At 33.3% G+C, this 20,764-nt stretch overlaps 1 protein-coding gene across 4 annotated transcripts in view; it reads left to right on the top strand.

The window, feature by feature from the left end:
• The window catches only part of LOC110104408 (probable ion channel SYM8), a 37,647-nt gene that overhangs the window by 2,493 nt on the left and 14,390 nt on the right, over positions 1-20,764 (top strand). For 2 of the 4 annotated variants that reach the window (XM_020833496.2, XM_020833500.2), the window contains exons 4-11: positions 4,429-4,611; positions 4,824-4,883; positions 4,973-5,176; positions 5,748-5,996; positions 7,971-8,069; positions 8,313-8,507; positions 15,018-15,110; positions 16,389-16,655. In XM_020833496.2, the coding sequence (XP_020689155.1) occupies positions 4,429-4,611; positions 4,824-4,883; positions 4,973-5,176; positions 5,748-5,996; positions 7,971-8,069; positions 8,313-8,507; positions 15,018-15,110; positions 16,389-16,655 (1,350 nt within the window). Of the gene's footprint in view, positions 1-4,428; positions 4,612-4,823; positions 4,884-4,972; positions 5,177-5,747; positions 5,997-7,970; positions 8,070-8,312; positions 8,508-15,017; positions 15,111-16,388; positions 16,656-20,764 lie in introns of those variants that run through there. The other 2 variants (XM_020833499.2, XM_020833497.2) reach the window with 2 other exon arrangements.

Raw genomic sequence — 20,764 nt, 5'->3', positions numbered from 1 at the left:
TGCACTATTGGTTGAACTTAGGAACTTGTCTAACCTTGGCTATCTTTCAGCTTGGATGCTAATAGTTAGTCACTCTACAGTTTTCAAAACCATGAACCAGAAAGAACTTCATTGTGTAATTCTCTTTTAATGATCTCATTAACCCAAAACCTTTTTTTTTTTGTAAAGAAACTAGTGTTTTTTTTTTTTGCATTCTGTTATTAGAGTATAAGTTCACTTCAAACTTTTTATCTGCTTTATATTGCCCTTCTGCCAAGTCGAAGACTCTCAAGTTTCTTAAGTCATTAGGACAACTTTATTTTTCCCATATTATACCAAATTATGACATATCCTTTTATCATGGATTTGTACTTTTTTAAGACTATTATATTTTTCAAAAGAAAAAGAGATTATATATAAAATATTCTCTAATGGTTTGGGAGTTTTATTAACTTGCCTATTACGCAAATTTTAGTGTACATCTAAGCGCAATTTGAAAATCCATTTTCATTTGGAAATTATAAAACAAAAAACTTAAAATTTTCAGGCTGCAAATGAGCCTTTGTTATTCCATAAATCCAACCCCAATTGTTTGGGATACGCTAATGATGATGAAGAAATGACCCTATATTACTTCTGGAGTTCTGGTATTCTTCCATATAGCAATCTTGGACCAACATGGCAACTATATGTAAACACTAACAATTTGTTGCTTTTATAAGTTATTTTTAATCCTATTTTTCATTTTTTTCATATTATGCCATTATAGAATTAATATATTACTATATTAATATTATTACATATGCTTAACATGTATTAGGAATTTATTGTATTTATTATAATATATTATGATCGTGGAGGATATTTTCCTTGATATCATTTTCCGTGTTGCACTTTTTCGCTTTCCTGTATGTAGGCATGTTTGTAGTAGCATCAGGATTAATTGAATAAAGGTGTACTATTTTATAATTTCTGTCATGTTATTAGCGCCAATACTTTAAGTATGCTTTGCCATTTTCTAATGCTAAGATCTCATGTGGACTCCCAAAACAGCAGCATTTATTATATGAGTATATTTGCATCTTTCCCAAAGCGGTAACCATCATAACTTGGCGGAAAAACAAAAATTTGGCGGTAAACCAAGCGGGAAACTAGGAAGCCCAAATGAAAATTGGAAAATAGAGCGGCTCATCAAGTGGCTCGATTAACTCATTACACTGTCACGAGTCGAGCTCGAGTTCGGTATTTGAAAACCGAGTTCGGATCGAACTCTGACTTGAACTCGACTTGACTCGTTTGCACCCCTAACGGCGTGTCATCCCTAACGCCGTGTTATCAAACACATCTATCTCTCTCATCTATCCTAATTTTGAGTTTCCTAATAGTTTTGTTAGCCAACACATGAAAAACCCCATTGAAGATGAAAGTTGTCAATTGCATATTTAGGTACCTTAATATGATTAGGAAAAGGCGTGCAATATGAAAAGTCAACCAACAAGAAAATCAAAATTTTCGTTGTGCGAATTATAGAAGAATTATTTTAACGTGTCATACATCAAAACTATGGGAGCGAGTTATTAAGCATATGTTACGACATGATACTAATATTTCTCAAAATCAATTTGGATTTATGCCGGGTATGTCTAATATGGAAACTATACATTTATTGAGAGATTTAATGGAGAAATATAGAGAGAATAAGGAGGATCTAAATATGATGTTTATTAATTTAGATAAAGTATATGATAAGTTTCAAGATAAGTGCTATGAAGATTTCAAGAATAGAAAGGAGTTGATAATGCTTATATTCAAGTCCTTAAAGATATGTATGCAAGAGCTGTTACTGGTGTTCAAACACAATGGGGTTTGACCAAGTATTTTTCGATTTCAGTTGGATTACATCAATGATTAGTTTTAAGCCCATATATTTTTGCTCTAGTCATGAATATTCTTACTAGACAATTGCAAGAAGATGCACCCTGGTGTATGCTTTTTGCTAATGATATTCTTTTGTTGATAGGATTAGAGAGGGAGTTGAAGGAAAATTATGGAGGTCAACCTGATAGTCTAAAAGTTTTCATTTGAGTAGATCTAAAACCAAATGCATTGAGTATAATGTAGTTAGTAATAGATCTAGTAGGGGTATTGTGATTTTGGGCGATCAAGTCATTAAAAAGAGTACACGTTTTGGATATCTCGGGTCTATTGTTCGAAGTGATAGTGAAATAGATGGGGATACTATTAGTAGAATTCATGTTGGATGTTTGAAGTGGGAGAAATGCATTAGGTCTATTGTGTGACAAAAAAGTACAACTCAAACTTAAGGGAAAATTCTATTAGATGGTGGTGAGACTTGCAATATTTTATGACGTAGAATGTTGGCCATTAAAAGAGAAACATAAAATTAAGTTAAGTATTGCAGAGATAAGGATGATCAAGCGGATGAATGGCTTCACTCTTAGAGATAGAATGTGAAACAAATATATATGTGATATTGTTAGAGTAACTCCAGTGGCAGATAAGATTGGAGAGAGTCATCTTAGATGGTTTGATCGCATAAAATGTTGGCCTTATGATGACCTGGTTAGGAGAGTAGAAGTATTAGATTTGACCTATATTAAGAAAGATAGAGGTGGACCTAAAAAGTCTTGGTTGGAAAGCATTATAAATGACCTTTTTCAATTAGATTTAAATGAGAATTTGTCTCTTAACATAAAAAATGGGGAAAAATGATTCATGTAGCCGACGACATGTAGTGAGATAAAGGTTTGTTGTTGTTGTTGTTGATTGATTGATTGGTTGGAGACACCTTAAACAAGGAGTCAGATCGGGCTATTGTATCTATTTATGGGAACATTTGATTATATGGAGAAGTAAGAGTATTGACATTTAGTATGTGCAAATTAATGTAGTTAAAAAGATTGTTAAAAGAAAAAAAAATGAGAAAAGGACCAAAATGGTCCCTCAACTTTTTGTGAGGGAAGCAAATGGTCCCCAACTCTTTTGAGGGACAATTTTGTCCCTCAACTCTTTAAAATGAGACATTTTTTTTTTCTAATGGTCCCTCAACTCTTTAAAATGTGACATTTTTTATCCTAACATCCAATGTTTGAGTTTATGGTGTTAAATGTAAGGGTATTTTGATTATTTTTAATTAAAAATTGATTAAATATAATTTTCAAATAATTATAATTTTTAAAAAAATTGTTAAATGTTTCTTTCGTAAAAAAATTAATAATAACTTAAGCTTAAAATTAAAATTTTTTTGTCATATTTTATAAAATATTATTGATAAAAATATGTGTGATTGAGTTGAAAATAACATCTATTTGCATTTGATTTCTCTAAATCAATAAATATCATGTTTTATAAAATATGATTTAAAATTTTGAAATTAAAACTGAATTATTATTAATTTTTTTATTAAAGAAATGTTTAATAAAATTTTTAAGAAAAAATATAATTACTTAACAAAAAATATATTTAATAAATGTTTATTAAAAATGACCAAAATATCCTTACAATTAACACTACTAACTCCAACATTGGATGTTAGGATAAAAAATGTCATATTTTAAAGAGTTGAGGACTAAATTGGTCCCTCAAAAGACTTGGGGACTATTTTGGTCCCTCACAAAGAGTTGAGGGTCAATTTGGTCCTTTTCTCAGAAATAAATTATTAAGTGAAAAAATATAAAATCCCTAAAATATGCCATGACTACCAAATTGCCATTACTGTTTTTTGTCTAGCATGACAGGACTAAACACATTTAGATAAATTGATATTTCATCTCAAACAAAAAGAAAAGAAAAAGAAAATGGATTAGGCCAATTAAATTTTGTTTCAACAAACTCTTAAATTGTAGATTCTCTCACGAAGGCTTTATCAGAGGGGTTTTGATGAGCTAATTAGCAATCCGGTAATTATTGACATATATAACCCAACTTGAGTGGGAGTGTTAAAATAATCTTGAATCCATGACCTACACCTTATCATGTACAACAATCCAATAATATGTGGGCAATAACTTCCTATCTTCAATAATCAAAATTATATGTGAACATCTAGTTTCCATCTATGGAGGTCTAGCAATCCGTGAACAGTAGCATTCCTTTTTTAGGGAGGTTTCATAAGGAAAAAAATAATCATAGTTATTCCCTTAATGTATTTTTTTTTTTTAATTTTGGATGTGTAGTTAATTATGAATTTTAGAATTAAAGATTGTTCCGCAGAATTTTTTTTTTGGATAGTTGTTTCTTCATCTATTTACGTAGAGTTTTTTTCTTTTCTTTTTTACACAAAACACGGTAATGAAATTCAATAAAAAAATTTTCTATTTCAACTTCCCTCTTTTGTCGTTCTAATTTTTAAGACCTTTAAAATATTAGATTAGCTATATTTTACTATGCCATTAATCAAATTGCCATATTATTGTTTTTCTGTATCAGGGGTCTCTCCTTAAACAGCTAGCAATTGCAAATATGAGTATTGGTGGTGGAATAATAGTAGTTCTTGCAGAGAGAGACAAGGAAGAAATGGAGATGGACATAGCAAAACTAGAATTTGACTTCATGGGAACATCTGTCATATGCAGGAGCGGAAGTCCTTTAATTCTAGCCGACTTGAAAAAGGTATACCTATGAGTGATTTGCATTTATAATGTTCCACAACATCCTATTAACTGGCATTTATAAAGTTCAGTAACATCCTAGTGACTGGCATTTTCAAAGATTTTCTGCAACATCCTATCCTTGTGTGAAAGATTATTTCTATAATTATGTAATTAATTTTACAAGATTTTTTTTGTGTTCAGTTGTGTGGGATTAAATTGATACATCTGCAGGTTTCAGTTTCCAAGGCACGTGCTATTATTGTTTTGGCATCAGATGAAAATGCAGATCAGGTCTTTAAGATTTTAACTGATAAGAAAAATATGATCTTTCAAACTTGTCAGAACTTTTCTCGTATTTAAACTGTCACTTTCTTTCGTAGAGTGATGCACGGGCTCTACGAGTTGTTCTGAGCCTTACTGGTGTTAAAGAGGGCTTAAGGGGTCACGTTGTAGTAGAGATGAGTGACCTGGATAATGAGCCTTTGGTGAAGCTTGTTGGAGGAGAACTTATTGAAACAGTTGTTGCTCATGATGTGATTGGACGCTTGATGATACTGTGTGCTCTCCAACCAGGCCTTGCACAGGTTAGGCTGCCATGATTCTTATACATTGTAGGTCTGTTTGTTGAGTCACTTAATGACAGTTTTTAAGGTTTTTTATCCTATAGCTCTTTCATGAACTGGTGTAACTTTTAATACTTTGATGTTCATTTTACCTCTTGTGTATATATTTAACTGCTACCATCATATTAATACTTCTGGTCATACTTGATTGTTGATCCTTTGTTTTGAGTCTAGCTGTTCCATGGACTGAACTAAATGGGAAAACTTTGAAGAAGACCATTTAATGAACGAAAAAATTCTTATTAATTCTCCCCGTCAAAAATGGAATATAAGTGCCAGTGTGGGGCACTTTGGCCTGAAAATTTGAGCCTTAGCAGCTGTATTACATTTTACATTCCAATCCGTTCAATGTTTGTTTTTATTTTCTATTTTTTGATGACTGATTGGTATGTAGTGCTACTTTGTCGTTCACTAATTTATTTGAGATGAATTCTTAGTAAATTTGCCAATGCAGTTTACTGTTTTATTTCCATTTCTAAGAAATGAACCTTCCTGTTATTTTGTAGCAATCATATTACAGTGACTCTTGCAGATATGGGAGGACATTTTGGGGTTTGAGAATGCTGAATTTTACATCAAAAGGTGGCCTCAATTGGATGGCATGCGGTTTGAAGATGTACTGATTTCATTCCCTGATGCTGTTCCATGCGGTGTTAAAGTTGCTGCAAATGGTGGAAAGATTGTCATAAACCCTGAGGATGATTACGTTCTTAAAGAAGGCGATGAAGTCCTTGTTATTGCCGAGGACGATGATACTTATACACCAGGTCCTTTACCAGAGGTGAATAATCCATTTTTTTTTCAAGTCTTCTTTATGTCGTTCATTCTTTTGCATGTTGGCATATTTTACTGCTTGGGGGTATTAATTGTACAGTTTCCTCGACGCAATTGACAGTTGCAGCGTGGCGCTTCATTTATATACATTTAACCATTGCTTGCAGAAAGCTGAATTAATATTGATTTACTTTTCGAAGAGGCTTGATGCTGTTCTCAGAGAATTGTTTTGGATTTAAATGACTCCTTAAGTAGTGTGGTTCTTTCGATGCAGCTTTCTTTTTGTAGAACTGCCTTTATTGCATTGGTAGTTGTTCTGTAGTTTAGATACTTCAATATTGGTTTAACTTTGAAAGGGCTGGTTGGCCCGCTCCAATGATAGGTTTGGATTCAAATGGTTGCTTATGAGACTGGTTTTTTATACAGTTTTCTTTTGTTGAGCTTCTATTTATTGTGTTAAATTTTACCTGTATTTACTTTTTCGAAACTTTTCTTCTAATTAGTTAGATAGATTTGTGGCGAAACTAGGGAATATTCAGGTGAGTAGTCTATTTGCCTGAAATGTTAAATGATGCATCAATATGATGGATAGATAGAATTAATGTGTCAAGATTATGAAAGGAAATGCTAAGCTAACTAGAAGTTTTAAAAAAGACCAGTACAAACTCGAGTTAACGGTTCATACAGTGCTCCATGTAAATAAATTGAAGAGGATTTATAAAGACCAACCCTAATAGTTGGGTGAATGCAAATGATGATATGAAGGATCATGATAATGGAGTGTCAGTAAGATGGAGAATGGAGATACTCCACTTGTATATTGCCATTGTCATTTGTTTCATCCAGATCTTTATAGATTAAGATTTAAGCATATGAAACTTTCTTTTCTATTCATTCCTCTTGGATTTGTTTTCATAGTTTAATTTAGCTATTTTTTTGTGAAACTTATATCTTGTTTACTTTTTTTGTCCACTCATTCCTAGGTAGCCCTTTCACATTAATTCTTGCCCAGTGCTTTTTAGTGCTTTCTCTTCTAAGTGCTATAAATTTCACCCAAACTTTCCCTTGCTCATGCAGTTTTATTATAGTTTTCACATATTCTTAGCAACTAATTTCTTCATACTTAACCATCAAACCTTCTTAGTGGTCCAACACTTGAATCGGCAAATGTAGCTGGCTTTAGCTGTTACATGTAAATGTTCCTTTTGGCTGCAGGTTCTTATCCTAAGGAACCATAACCGTTTGTGTTTATTTAACCATCAAGCGCTTTAGTCTTACTGCTTGTACATTATTTACCTATTCTTCTGTATCTACTTATTATAGACCCCTTTTGGTCTATTGATTAGCCAAACTTTCGTTTTCTGCAAATTTTAAAGCATAGAAATCCATCTTTTTTCTTTACAACCTTTACTCGTATTTTCTTTTACATACCAATAATTTTCTATTTATTGCTTTCACATTCATTAATCATTATGTCTACTAATTGATGCATCTTCTACACTTTGTTTAACATAGAAAAACTACCCATCAATCCATTCTATTTTCTACTTGTTTGGAGAAAATTTGAATGTGTCTAAGATTCAATTTACTTTCTATCTCTGCCACTAAATTGATTTTTCTTTTAATTGATTGTTCATTCATTAGAATAGAAACTTCTGAGAGCATATTAGGACATTGTCTGCATCTGACAGTTGAGATTTTTAATTAATTTTTAGATTTTGTTGCACTCCAAGTTCTGACTTTCAATCTGCGCCTTAATATTTTTTATAATACTAATTAAGTTTTTAACTAGAAATTATTTATCTTAGATAAATGTAGTCATACTAGTGCAACACTAGTGGTCGTGGAATGGTCTTAATCACATTATCTATTTTGATAGTGGATGCTTACAAGTCCTCTTTAAATTCTATATTGGCAGGCACCTCATGCATTTGGGTGAGTACTCCTATCATTTTTTAAAATAATATTCTACCTTTTTCAGGTGCAACCTGGTTTCTTGCCACATGTATTTAGTCCTCCCAAATATCCAGAAAAGATATTATTCTGTGGTTGGCGACGTGACATTGATGATATGATTATGGTAATACATTAACATAGTTCTATTATTTAGTCCATGCTTCAGGATTAGATATATGCTACATTTAATCTGCTTTTTGTGGTTTATGTCAACATATTGGCCCTTATCCTATTCCATTGGGCTATCATTCGTCTATCTTTTATACTATTATTTCATTTGTCAGTTCGGGGACATTATGATCCATTTGTAACTACAACAAGCGCTCTGCCATTCATCATGATTGTCATGCTTGGTTTGAATGATTAGGTGTTGGAGGCATTTCTTCCACCAGGCTCTGAATTATGGATGTTCAATGACGTTCCGATATTGGAAAGAAAGAGGAAGTTGACGGATGGTGGGCTTGATATTTCAGGGCTCTCAAACATTACATTAGTTCATAAAGAGGGAAATGCTGTTATCCGTAGACATCTGGAAAGCCTGCCTTTGGAAACATTTGACTCTGTGAGTATTTACCTTCTATTAGACCTATGCCATATATAGCTAGCGCATCCTTATCTTTTCTTTTTTTCATATCAAGTGCATTTGCTTGGATCAGTGCTTGCCTTCTTGTAATACAACTGACATTGGACTTCTTAAGTTTAAAAATTTCCTAATGTGATAATATGATGAAATTCATGAAAATCACGGAAGTGGAATCAAAATTCATATTTCATTGACAATTTAAATAATATTTGCCCTTATTGATGAAAGTTAGTATGTACTAAAAATTCAGACTGAAGGATAATTTACTATCACCAAATAGAAATTTAGGACAACAAAATATTAAGTTGATTAAAAATCATACCACAATAAGAAATCCAGGAAATTACTCCCCAAATTAGAAAGCCAAAACTCAAACTAATATAATGAGATAGCTTTCCCTAGAGATTGTTAGTCACAACTTGCATCATGGGATGCAAAATCCCAAGAAATTCTTATTGGAAACTCCTCCCATTTTATTTACTTAATGTAATCATTATTTGTAGTCATAGAATTCCACTTCAACTACCAAAAAATATCCAAATCAGGTGGCATTCTTCAATCCTGATAATCAACGAGAATCTACCAAGTGATCACATTTAGCACAAATCCTAAAATAATAGTAACCATAACAATAAAGCCATAGATGATATTTTAGTAGATAAATTGTTGAAGGAGTGTGGGACCCTCAAGTCAACCAATATTGATAGGAATTTTTGAGCATACGTATTAATAGTTCTAACCATTGGATCAATCCTCTTATGATCCTTAGATGCAATCCTTGTGTTTCATTTTCCTATTATAGCTACTGACCTCTTTTAAGGACATTTTTCTTTTATTCTAATTCTAAATAGCTTTGATTTATTTCTATATTTTTTTTCTAGAAGTCTACTAATACTTTCACACTTTCTATAGAATCAAGCAATAAAATTTAAAGTAGGTTTTTCTACTTTTATACATCATATCAGAGCTAGTCAGAGTTTCTTCCATCCAGTGCTTTTTTTTTATTGCTTCATGTCAAGATTCTTCCTTCTCATCATTATAACTATTTTCTTTGATTTTACTTCAAAGGAGTCAACCATTATTGAGTGGTGAAAATCAAACTAAAGGAGAACTCCAAGGGATAAAAGTCTCATATCATATGAACGAGAGAAATTATCTAAAATGATTTTAAATTGTGAAGACCTTTTTGAAAAAAAAAGTAAAGTTCCATCTTCTCATGAATCCTCCTACAGGCTCAAAAGACTCAAAATTTGTACTTTGGGATGAAGTGGATTCCATGATGATGACATGGTTGTGAAATATCATGATACTTGAAATCAATGGATCATTTATATTCCTCTCTATTGCAAACAAATGTACTCAAAAGTGAGTGATGCTGCCCTCACCTAGGAGGTCAAAACTAAGATTTTAACAACCAAGCAAGGTAACTTTTCTATTATTGAGTACATTAATGCAATGTAGGTTTATTGACTTGAATTGGATTATTACTAAGATCTCAAGGTGACATGTTGTGATAATTCAATAATTCTTAATCAATTTATAAAAAGAGAAAGGGTGAAGTTCTTTTCAGGACTAAAAAATGACTTTGATTAAGTTTATTTTCAAATGTTAAGTACAAAAAACTTATCATTACTAAGTGATGGTTTTGTTTCTGCGCGCTAAAGAAGAAGGTGATGTTGGGTGCTTTGATTTTCAAAACATCTGTCATGGCAAACACCAAACTTATTTGACCCAATTTAGATTTTAGTAGTTTGAGTTTTCTATCCAGACTCAAACTCTATATGTTCATCACTTAGTCAAAATGAGTGATTTTATTCTCTTTTTAAAATTAATCAAAATTAGTGATCTATTCTCTTTTTAAAATTAAAATTCAAACATTCAAGTTTCTTTTAAGTGCCTCTGCTCTAAAATTCATCTAGCATAATTAGTTGAATTTCACGAAGTCTTAAGTAAAAATCTTAAGACAAATTTACATAAATTAAATTACACAAACATCTCTTCATCATAACCAATAGTAAGAGAATCATTAAAATTCATAAAAATATATATATTTTTTTATGTAATGATGTGCCATTCCACCTTAAAAAGTGGAATGTCGATGCCATTAGATCTTAGGACATGTGAATGACAAGCTTGCCTTAAAATAAGTAGTGGTAATTCCATGAAATTTTCATAACACCTTTAAAAATTAGAAACCCCTTTAAAATGCAAATGAAAGCTTTAGATCACGAATAATTTATAGTGAAACCATTGCTGTATTAAAATTATATCGCTTCATATTTCACAATAGAACACCATAATGAATAATAGCACGAGCCATCACATATTTGATGCGCAAACCATAGGCATCATAGAATCAAGATTTCCTTTTCTGCATATGCGATTCTAATGTTTGGTGTGAAATGATTGTTTAATGGATTATTTACATACTTTCTAATTTTTTATTTACAAGAGGGTCTTTTCCTTTCTTATAAATAAAAAAATAGAAAAAGACATTCAAATATTATAGTTATATGTAATCTTAAGAAGTTATGTAGGCTTGCGGGATACGTTGAAAGGAATGGTGAACCCAAAGGAAGAATACCGTAGAATAGTTCGTTTTTCTTCTTTAGAGGGAAGGTGCTTTGACTAAAATAAAAAGTATAAGAACCTATAAACAGTCGGGAAGATCCCTTGTGGGAGACCAAAAATATATGGCAATATTATTTCCTCTTTCTAATTTTCATTATTATTAGTTATTTTACCCACTGAGTGCCTACAAGTTGAGACCAATAGAACTTAGCTACCGAAATCACACATGAAAATTTATCAAACAAACGAAACATCATATCTCCTAATTTAGGTGCAGTATAATAGGTAGAAAACTTAATTTCCTAGGAGCCTTCTACACAAGATATCCAAACCACCCTCAAATAAAGAATCAGAAGAAACATAGGAAAAAAAAATGTATTTCGAATGTGCACTCAAAGTAAACAAACATTCAATCACAAAATAATAGTATTTTTTACAACTAGAAAAAAGGCAACTAAGCTGCCTGCCTTATACAATCCACTTAATTTATAGACTTCGCAAGTGGATCTTCAAGATTTGACTTATGATGCATCCAAAGTTTCACTTTGGGTTTCATCCTTCAAGTTCATCTTTCCTTTCAATGTATCCCGCAAGCCTACATAACTTCTTAAGATTACATATGAATTAGAATATTTGATTGTGTATTACATACTTTCATTTTTTTGGCTGGTTGTAAAAAAGACTATTATTTTGAGATTGATTGTTTGTTTACTTTGAGTGCACAATAGAAAATACAAATTTTTTTCCTAGTCTTATTCGGATTCTTTATTTGAGGGTGGTTTGGTATCTTGTGTGGAAGGCTCCTAGAAAATTAGGTTTTCACGTATTAAAATATAAGTAATATTAAAATCAATTGTAGGATAATATTTTTCAAATAAACTTGCATAACTTATTCAAAAATAAGCTAAAACTTGAATAAAATGCAAAGCCTCTTTATGGATCTTAATACATAATTCAATATTTGATTGATTGATTATCCATAAGGTTGTGCTTCTCAATCAACATCAAATCTATGTATTTCACTAATGAACATTATATGTATAACGTTATGAGTTAAATATAAAAACAACTGTGACCTTAAGGATTGTATAACAAATAAAATTGTATTGTGAGTCGGTACATATAACTCTTATTGTTAGACATCTTAGTTTAATTGAATAAGTTATAAGTCCTCTTTTTTAAAATTAAAACAACTTAGCCCATCTAGCATATGTATTGAGATAAGTACTGTATGATTTTAAAAGTGCTTAGGCAAGTTTAACTGGCCGCCCATTTCAGATAGGATTGTAATAAGATCAGAGGTTGTGCTGTTTAACCTTTGGCGAGGTTGCAAGTTTGTAATTCCTATACATGTCGATAGATTTATGTTTAAGTTACTATCTATAAGTGATTCTGACGTTAGAATTATGGTATGAGGCTGATATTCTTTTCAATTATGTCATATATCATCATATTTCTTGGCATTTATCCAGTCTTTTATTTTGGAATATGAACCTCAATTTTTTAGATGAAATGATTAACTTTAACTAGTGGCGGAGCTAGAAATTTTTTTCAGTGGCGGCCTAAATTTATTTTGATAAATATTTTCTCAATTTTTTCATCCGAGCTTGGACCAACATAGTTAATATGTCAAAATTTGTAAATCATTTATAAATCAAATAAATACCGATTATGATATATTAAAATTAAAAAAAAACAAATCTATTATTCAGGTTTTTTGCATTTACGATCAACTTCTATAACATTTATTTGTTTATAAAATGTATGATACTAATAACTGGATTGATTTAATTTTGAAATTAATATAGATAAAGTGAAAGAAGCTCACAGTTACCATCTACTAGGATTTGCTACACTTTTGTATATTTTTTTATAGGTTGGTATGCGATGCCATGGATATTGCTTGGTTCATCATCTTGCTATTGTTGGATTGCTAGATCTATAGGTAGGCTTCAACATAGTGTGTTTTATTGACTGGTGGCCATAATGGTACTGTAGTTTTAATGCATGGCATGAAATACCTATGATTTCCTACCCCATATATCCAAACTATTTTTTTCTTTATTTTAAATCCTCAATTAAACGCCATTTTTTTGGGGGACCGCGGGGGGGGGGTCACATGTCATGTGTCCCCGCTGGCCCCACCTTGAATCCGCCCCCTGACTTTAACATAAATTCAATCTCAAAATATAAAGCAAAACATAAGATAATTTTATATGTACCTAAGTTTTTTAGAATCATGTATTTTTATATTTCCTCTATTAACTCGTGTTCAAATTCATTTATAAGTTGATCAAATTATCTTTAAAATTTCAAAGACTATTGAAATGAAATTCTTAAAATTATATAAAAATATAAGTCAATAATTTAATAAAAAATATAAAGCACCATTTTATTCAAAAGGGCCAAAACTTCTTGGGATGTGATTAATCATAGTATCTTGCCCTTATGGGGAATGTACACCCAGAATAAAAAAATAAACCATATTCAATTATAAATATTGTAAAAGGGAAAATATCTTGGAAAAAAAAATGCAATTTTTTTTTGAGTTCATAACAAAATAATATTTTTATCCTTCAAGATACTATAATTTTTTGTTATGCCATATTCGATCATAAAATTTTCAAATTCTTTGAGGATAGAAAAATTCTCCATTAGATCTACATAAGCAATATCTAAATTCAACAAAATTTATGCCTGAATTACACCGTTAACTCAACATCTATTACAAAAACTACTATGGAGAACACTGTTTTTGTAATGACGGTCCACCAAGAAACCTGACAAAATTTCTTATAAGAAAAGTCTTAGAATGAATAGCTTGATATTTTAAACTTAATAAATAACTCCTATTTATTCAATAATAAACATTAAGGCACTGGGTAATGCAGTATGAACAATGAAAGATGTAAAATTTTCAATGTAATAGTTATGATAATTGTCATCAAATCATCAAGCTAGAAAATAAAATTTCATTATATAAATGAAATGAAGCTTAATGGCCTATTTATATGATTTGTTCAAAACAATCATATGTCCCTCATTTTGTATGTCAGAAATTTTTACGAGATCTATCTGTCATGTTGGCTTTTGTGTTTCATAGTTCACTAATTATGAGCAAACCTAGCTATCTCTGCCACAGGGCTGTGGTCACTTATTGCATACTTGTTGTTGCCCCATAAGTGGATTTTTTGATGTGGCATTATTTTGTAAGAAATACTAAGTTATTTCTCTTGGATACATGCTACTACACTTATTATCTAATTATTTTTTTTCTTGCTGCACATGCAAGTGTGCAGATCGTATTTTACTTCTTGGGTTGCTAATGACTAATATTTTGGATTATAGGTAGTTGGAGTTATTAATGATTTTAAAATTACCTTTAAATGTTAAATCTCAATGAGAAATTTTTACATAAGTTCTCTTAGTTCTCTATAACATGATCAGTTTGTGGAGAAGAATAATTGTCTTATAACTTTATAAAGGAGATTAATTTTAAAATTTAATAAACATTGATTAAAGGATTACTATCTTTGCATTATGTGCTTGGATTTCTGGAAACCTTATAGTTGCTGCTAGAGTTTGTTATAAAACCTTAGTGGCTTAGTATTATTTCTTTAGTTCAATACGAAACATTGGTATATATTAATACTAGGTTTTATAACAAACGCTCTGCATTTGTCTTGACTAGTTCTTATTGTTTTCATAATAGGGTAAGTTTATATCCTTGTATAAAAGGTTTTAAACCTATTGCCCTTTTTCATGCAAGACAAAACTTATGGAGTTCTACATAAATTCCCAATATCAAATAATAAGATCAAGCACTCAGGGATTTTTCCTTGAGAACCCAATTGCATTGTTGCATACATCGTTTTTTTTCTTTTTTCGAAATGGTTAGGTACTAAATTTCTGGAACAGATTTTAATTCTTGCAGATGAGTCTGTTGAGGATTCCGTTGTTCATTCTGATTCAAGGTCCCTTGCAACACTTCTTCTTATTCGTGATATTCAGGTATTTGCTTCCTTTACGTGGAAGTTTCTAGTTTCGAACAATAAGACGTCCTACCTGTACGGATTTCTTTTGAAAATATATTTATCAAAATGATGAGGATATTGGGGCAATACATGTCACTACTCAAGTCAAATTGTCCAGCAAAAGCCCAATTGACCATATGCTAATTAGAAGGAGACGTCTATTTTGTACATAGATTATAGTGTAAGAACATTTGAATTTGATATTGAGTTACTGTTGAAGCATTTAAGCCTAGTTTTGTAATGCGTGGACCGTTAGGCCAACAAATCCATGGGTTTAAGTCGGTGTAAGACATGTTGCTTATCAAATAAAGCAATGCTATAAGAGGTTAACTGATTTCTCGTAGAATCTGAAAATGATGTGCATGCCAGAGCTTAAATCATGGAGGTGACCTTTTTTTTTAACTATTTTCTAAAGAAAGGTTGCATGGTAGACTAATAAATAATAGCTTTCTCACCGTCGATTTAACTATTTCTTCAAGAATAAGATTATTTAACTATCACAAGCTGCAACTTATTCTTAAGTTTAATCATTATTATTTCTAGTGATGCTTCACCTCAAAAAAAATCTGCATAAAAAATCATTTGGATCCCATTTTATGGGTTGATAAATTATGTTTGGGAGAGTGCCATTTACTTTTACTTGGGATGAGTTTTAATAGATCTACTTAATCAAGTGCTTATATAGCATGAGATCTTGCGCAGGCCTTTTGGGGAGTATAGCATTTATGTATTATTTTTGCTGTCTTATACATGAAATGCTGAATTTCTACTTATTGCTCTTTCCCTCCCCCATTCCCTATTCTACATCAATAGACTCTAGCCATCCCTAACCCAAAATCCTATAATGCCTTGGTTAACTGGTCTATTTCACATTTGTTCGTCTGTATTTCTGCATATCCAGTATTAATGCAAACCTGCAAATAGTTCTGATATTGAAATTAGTGGGAGTGCTAATGATCATTATAAGTTCTCATGTGTTACATTTAATCAAATTGTTTAAGTCGTTATTAGATTCTCCCTTCTTGAGAATTATGCTGCACCTAAATTAGGAGATCTGATGTTTCGTTGGTTTGATAAATTTTCATGTGTGATTTCGGTAGCTAAGTTCTTTTGGTCTCAACTTGTAGGCACTCAGTTGGTAAAATAACTAATTATAATGAAAATAAGAAAGAGCAAATAATTTTGCCATATATTTTCCTGTCTCCCACAGGGGATCTTCAAGACTGCTTATAGGTTCTTATACTTTTTATTTCAGTCAAAACGCCTTCCCTCTAAAGAAGAAAAATCAACTGCTCTACGGTATTCTGGTTTTTCTCACAGCTCCTGGATCCGGGAGATGCAGCAAGCTTCTGACAAGTCAATCATTATAAGTGAGATTCTTGATTCAAGGACTAGGAACCTTGTATCTGTGTCTAGAATCAGTGACTATGTCCTGTCAAATGAGCTTGTTAGCATGGCACTGGCCATGGTAGCTGAGGACAAGCAGATTAATCGGGTTCTCGAGGAGCTTTTTGCTGAAGAGGTACTTGCAGCTGAATCCTTTTATCATCTTTATACCCAAATTAAATGAAAAAAAGCACGCATATCAAATGCTTAGGTGTTTTCTTGATTCTTACTGTAAAATTGTTACCTGGTTCTTAAATAGTATGATGTTCATTCTGCTCCTTTTTTTCCTCATTTGTGCTTAAGTTGCTTATAGAATTTTTGTAATACGCCTTGTAGCAGATAATAGTTTTTAATGATGGCTTTGACATATGAAGGATTACGTACAAGTATTTCTAAAGTTAATTTGTATAATATTTCTTGCCACGCAATTTTCTCCACTTCCTTTGACTTCAACTAGATTTTCTATGGGTTAGAAATCTTATCATAATTTTTTTAAAAAAATTTCACTCTTGTTGAACTAGTAAAAATAGTGCTGCCTCAAATGGAATGCCAACTTTTAATATTATGGGTTAAGCTTTGGAAAAATCTAGAACTTTCGTTTGAGAATTTTTTTTAGTTTTGCAGGACTAAACTTACGCAACTTCTTGAAATTTTAACATACAATTTTTACTATTCTACACCTAAAACTTAATAAGGGGTTGTTTGGTTTTTCTGCATTTAAGGTGTAAAATATTTTAAGTGCAGAGGTTTTGAAAATATTGGTGTTTGATTTGAAGTAAAAGGAATGCAGGGTGCAAAATGAGTACATTTCAAATACACCAGCTAGTGCATTTTAGGTATATTTGGAATTCCTCAGATTTGGGCGATTTCTAAATACATTGCTAACGCATGCCATTGCCATAGCCTGCAGGCTACTACTCGCCACAGCCCACCACTACCCGCCGCTGCCACCGCCAACAGTCAGCCGGTGCCACCATCGACCATCGCTGCCACCTCTACCGTTGGCCGCCGGCCACCACCGTCGGCCGTCTACTGCCACCAATACCGGTCGCCGCCCCCCTCCACCACTAGCCACCACTGGGCACCTCCTCCCCTTCGTCGTTGTTGACATTGCCGGCTGTCTTCGCTGCCACTACCTTCTGTAGCCTTCCCTCCGCCGCAAGTCATATATAACCTTATATATAAACAATTGAATTGTAATACGTGTTGCATGAAGTTCAATCAAGGTTTGACTGTTTGAACGTTGTTTAAACTTGATATGGACATGAGTTTAAGATTTAAACAACTATAACATAACACATTATAACTTTAATACATCAAAGTGTAATCAAAACAACTATAACCTAACAAACTATAAATTTGATACAAGAGAGTGCAATTATAATATGTATAACACAAAAGACTATAATTATGATATAACATAGTGCAATCACAACAATTATAATGCAATAGTTACAATTTTGAAATAATAGAGCACAATTACAATAACTATAATGCACTAAAGTACAACTGATCAATAGACCAGAATCACAACACCTCTACCATAACATAATACAACTTTGATAAAATAGAGTGCAATCGCATAGCTATAACAAATAAAATCGAATTTCTCGGCATGTCTCAAGTGAGAGTTTTGGCTACTTATATTGATGAATCCAATTTCTTCCCTTTCAACTTTCTTTGCTCAAATATAATACTTAGGGTACTCATGTATATCTTTATAAAGTGTACAAATCTAATCTTGTTCAAACTTTTCCTCTGACCTCATATTTTGAATTTTTAGGATCCTGAATTTTACATTCCTTTTCTTTAAAATTAGAGTTTCCTCTATACTTCCAAGAAGTTTAAAAACATCGAACTATCTAACAATGTCATCCAACTCATACACGCGAACATAGCAGTATAATGCCTTTCAATAGGTATGATTATAGTGGACATTTGTGTATATAACAACTCAAATGAATCAATTTCATATAATAAAATAAATATAAAGCATTAGGGTTTGAGCCATCTCCAAAACATGCACAAACCTTGTTTAAGCTAGTTTGACCATGATTTGAGCAAGGTTTGAGCATGCTTGTAATAATTAATGTGGCGTTTAATGGGCTTTAGTGTGTAGTGTTTAGTTTGTGAATATGATAGGTAATGCTTGTATTCACAAGTAAACCTAAACCAAATCAAGTACCTAAGCAAGGAAAATCTGCTGTCCACAGCGAAAACTCAGCCCAACAGCGGAAAACACTGAGAGAAACGCAAGGAAAAATCGTAGTGACAAGAAGCAAACACTTTTATTTCAAAAATAGATAAAAAGCACTTGCAAGATACAATTTTCCTTCAATTCGAGAGGAAGGAAAAACTCTCCACTATCTCCGGCAACGCCAAGAGCCAAAGCAAACCCTAGATCTCAAAGAAAAAACTCAAATTTAAGATGAGGAACCAATTCCCCCTCCAATCTCTTAATTAAACAAAATAATCATAAATGACAATAATGGATTTCCTAAAACAGCCCCCTCATTCAAAATTCTCCCTCCCAAATCAGATTTAAGCTGGCGTGGGGGCCACAGGGAGTTCCGCCCCTGGCTCCTGTTTCCGCCCAGCCCGCCTGGCATAAAACTGGACCGGTCCAGTGGGGACCGGTCCGCTCATAACATTACTCCCCTCCCAAAGATTCACCTTGTCCTCAAGGTGAAAGTCTGCAAACTGCTGCTTCATCATCTCATAGGGCTCCCAGGTAGTATCGTAGTCGGGAAGATCTTTCCATTTAATTAACACTTCCTTGGTTCCTTTTTTATTAATTCTTACTCCTTCCAGCTCCATGGGTTCCATTACCACCTCCAAGTCCTCTGTCAATGATGCTGGTAGCTCGGGATTGGCTACATGCTCTCCAAGCGCTCTCTTTAACTGTGACACATGGAACACTGGATGTATGGTGGCGGACGGGGGTAACTTCAGTCGATACGCTATTGCTCCAATCCTCCCGGTGACCTCATAGGGGCCAAAATACCTCGGGGCCAATTTCTCATTTCTCCTGTTTGCCACTGTTTTCTGCCTGTAGGGTCTTAATTTCAGAAATACCTTCTCCTCAACTCCAAATTGTATGTCTCTCCTGTGTGTATATGCTCGCTTCTTCATGATTTGTTGTGCCATTCCCAAATGCTTCTTTAACTCCTCCAGCACCTGGTCTCTTTCTTCTAAGTACTGCTCAACTGAAAAGATCGGTGTGTTTTCCTTCCCATAATGCACTAACTGTGGGGGGTCTCTTCCATAAAGTACCTTGAAAGGGGTCATTTGGGATGCCGAGTGATACGAAGTATTATACCAATACTCTACCCAAGGTAACCATTTGGCCCACTTATGTGGTGTTTCCGAAGCAAAGTACCTCAAATAGGTTTCCAAGCTCCGATTTACCACCTCTGTTTGTCCGTCGGTCTGTGGATGGTAAGCGGTACTCCTCTTGAGAACAGTGCCCTGCATTCGAAAGAGTTCCTTCTAGAACTGATTGAGGAAAACTTTGTCTTTATCTGACACAATTGAAGCAGGGAATCCATGTAATCACACCACTTCTCTAATAAATGCTGCTGCCACTGAGACCGCGGTGTACGGGTGTCGCAGGAGGATGAAATAGGCATACTTACTGAGGCCTAACTCGGTTTGGAAGCTCCAAGGGTTGGAGTAGCCCTCCTGGTGCCATTGCCATATATTTATTTCTTTGGCACACCTCGCACCTTGCCACCAGCTCTTCCACATCTTTATCCATGCCTTTCCAATAGAGCTCCGTTGCTAGCCTCCTATATGTCTTCTGAACTTCTGAATGGCCTCCAACTGCACTGCCATGGAACTCCTGCAACAGGTGGGGGATATGTACGGAAGTTCGTGGCATCACAAACCTCCCTTGATACAATAATCTCTCCCCCTCAATGTAGTAGCCCGGATGGCTACTCTTGTCTTTCTGCAGGTCCTCCCTGATCTTCCCCAATTCTTCATCTAGCCTTCTTTCTTCCTTGATGGCCCCCCAATCAACCATCAATGGCACTGACAGAGCTAGTTCCTGGAGTTCCCCCACACATCTGGATAGAGTGTCGGCTGCCTTGTTCTCCAAAACAGGCTTATACTGGATCTCAAAGTCATAGCCTAGGAGTTTGGATAACCACCTCTGATGCTCTTCAGTCACCATCCTTTGCTCCAGCAAGTACTTCAAGCTCCTCTAATGAGTCCGCACGATAAAGTGCCTTCCCAAGAGATATG

The sequence above is a fragment of the Dendrobium catenatum genome, unplaced genomic scaffold (genome assembly GCF_001605985.2).
Source record: "Dendrobium catenatum unplaced genomic scaffold, ASM160598v2 fragScaff_scaffold_104, whole genome shotgun sequence".
NCBI lineage: Eukaryota > Viridiplantae > Streptophyta > Magnoliopsida > Asparagales > Orchidaceae > Dendrobium > Dendrobium catenatum.
Note: the sequence above shows the minus strand (reverse complement) of the source record. Positions and strands in the feature narration are given on the sequence as shown.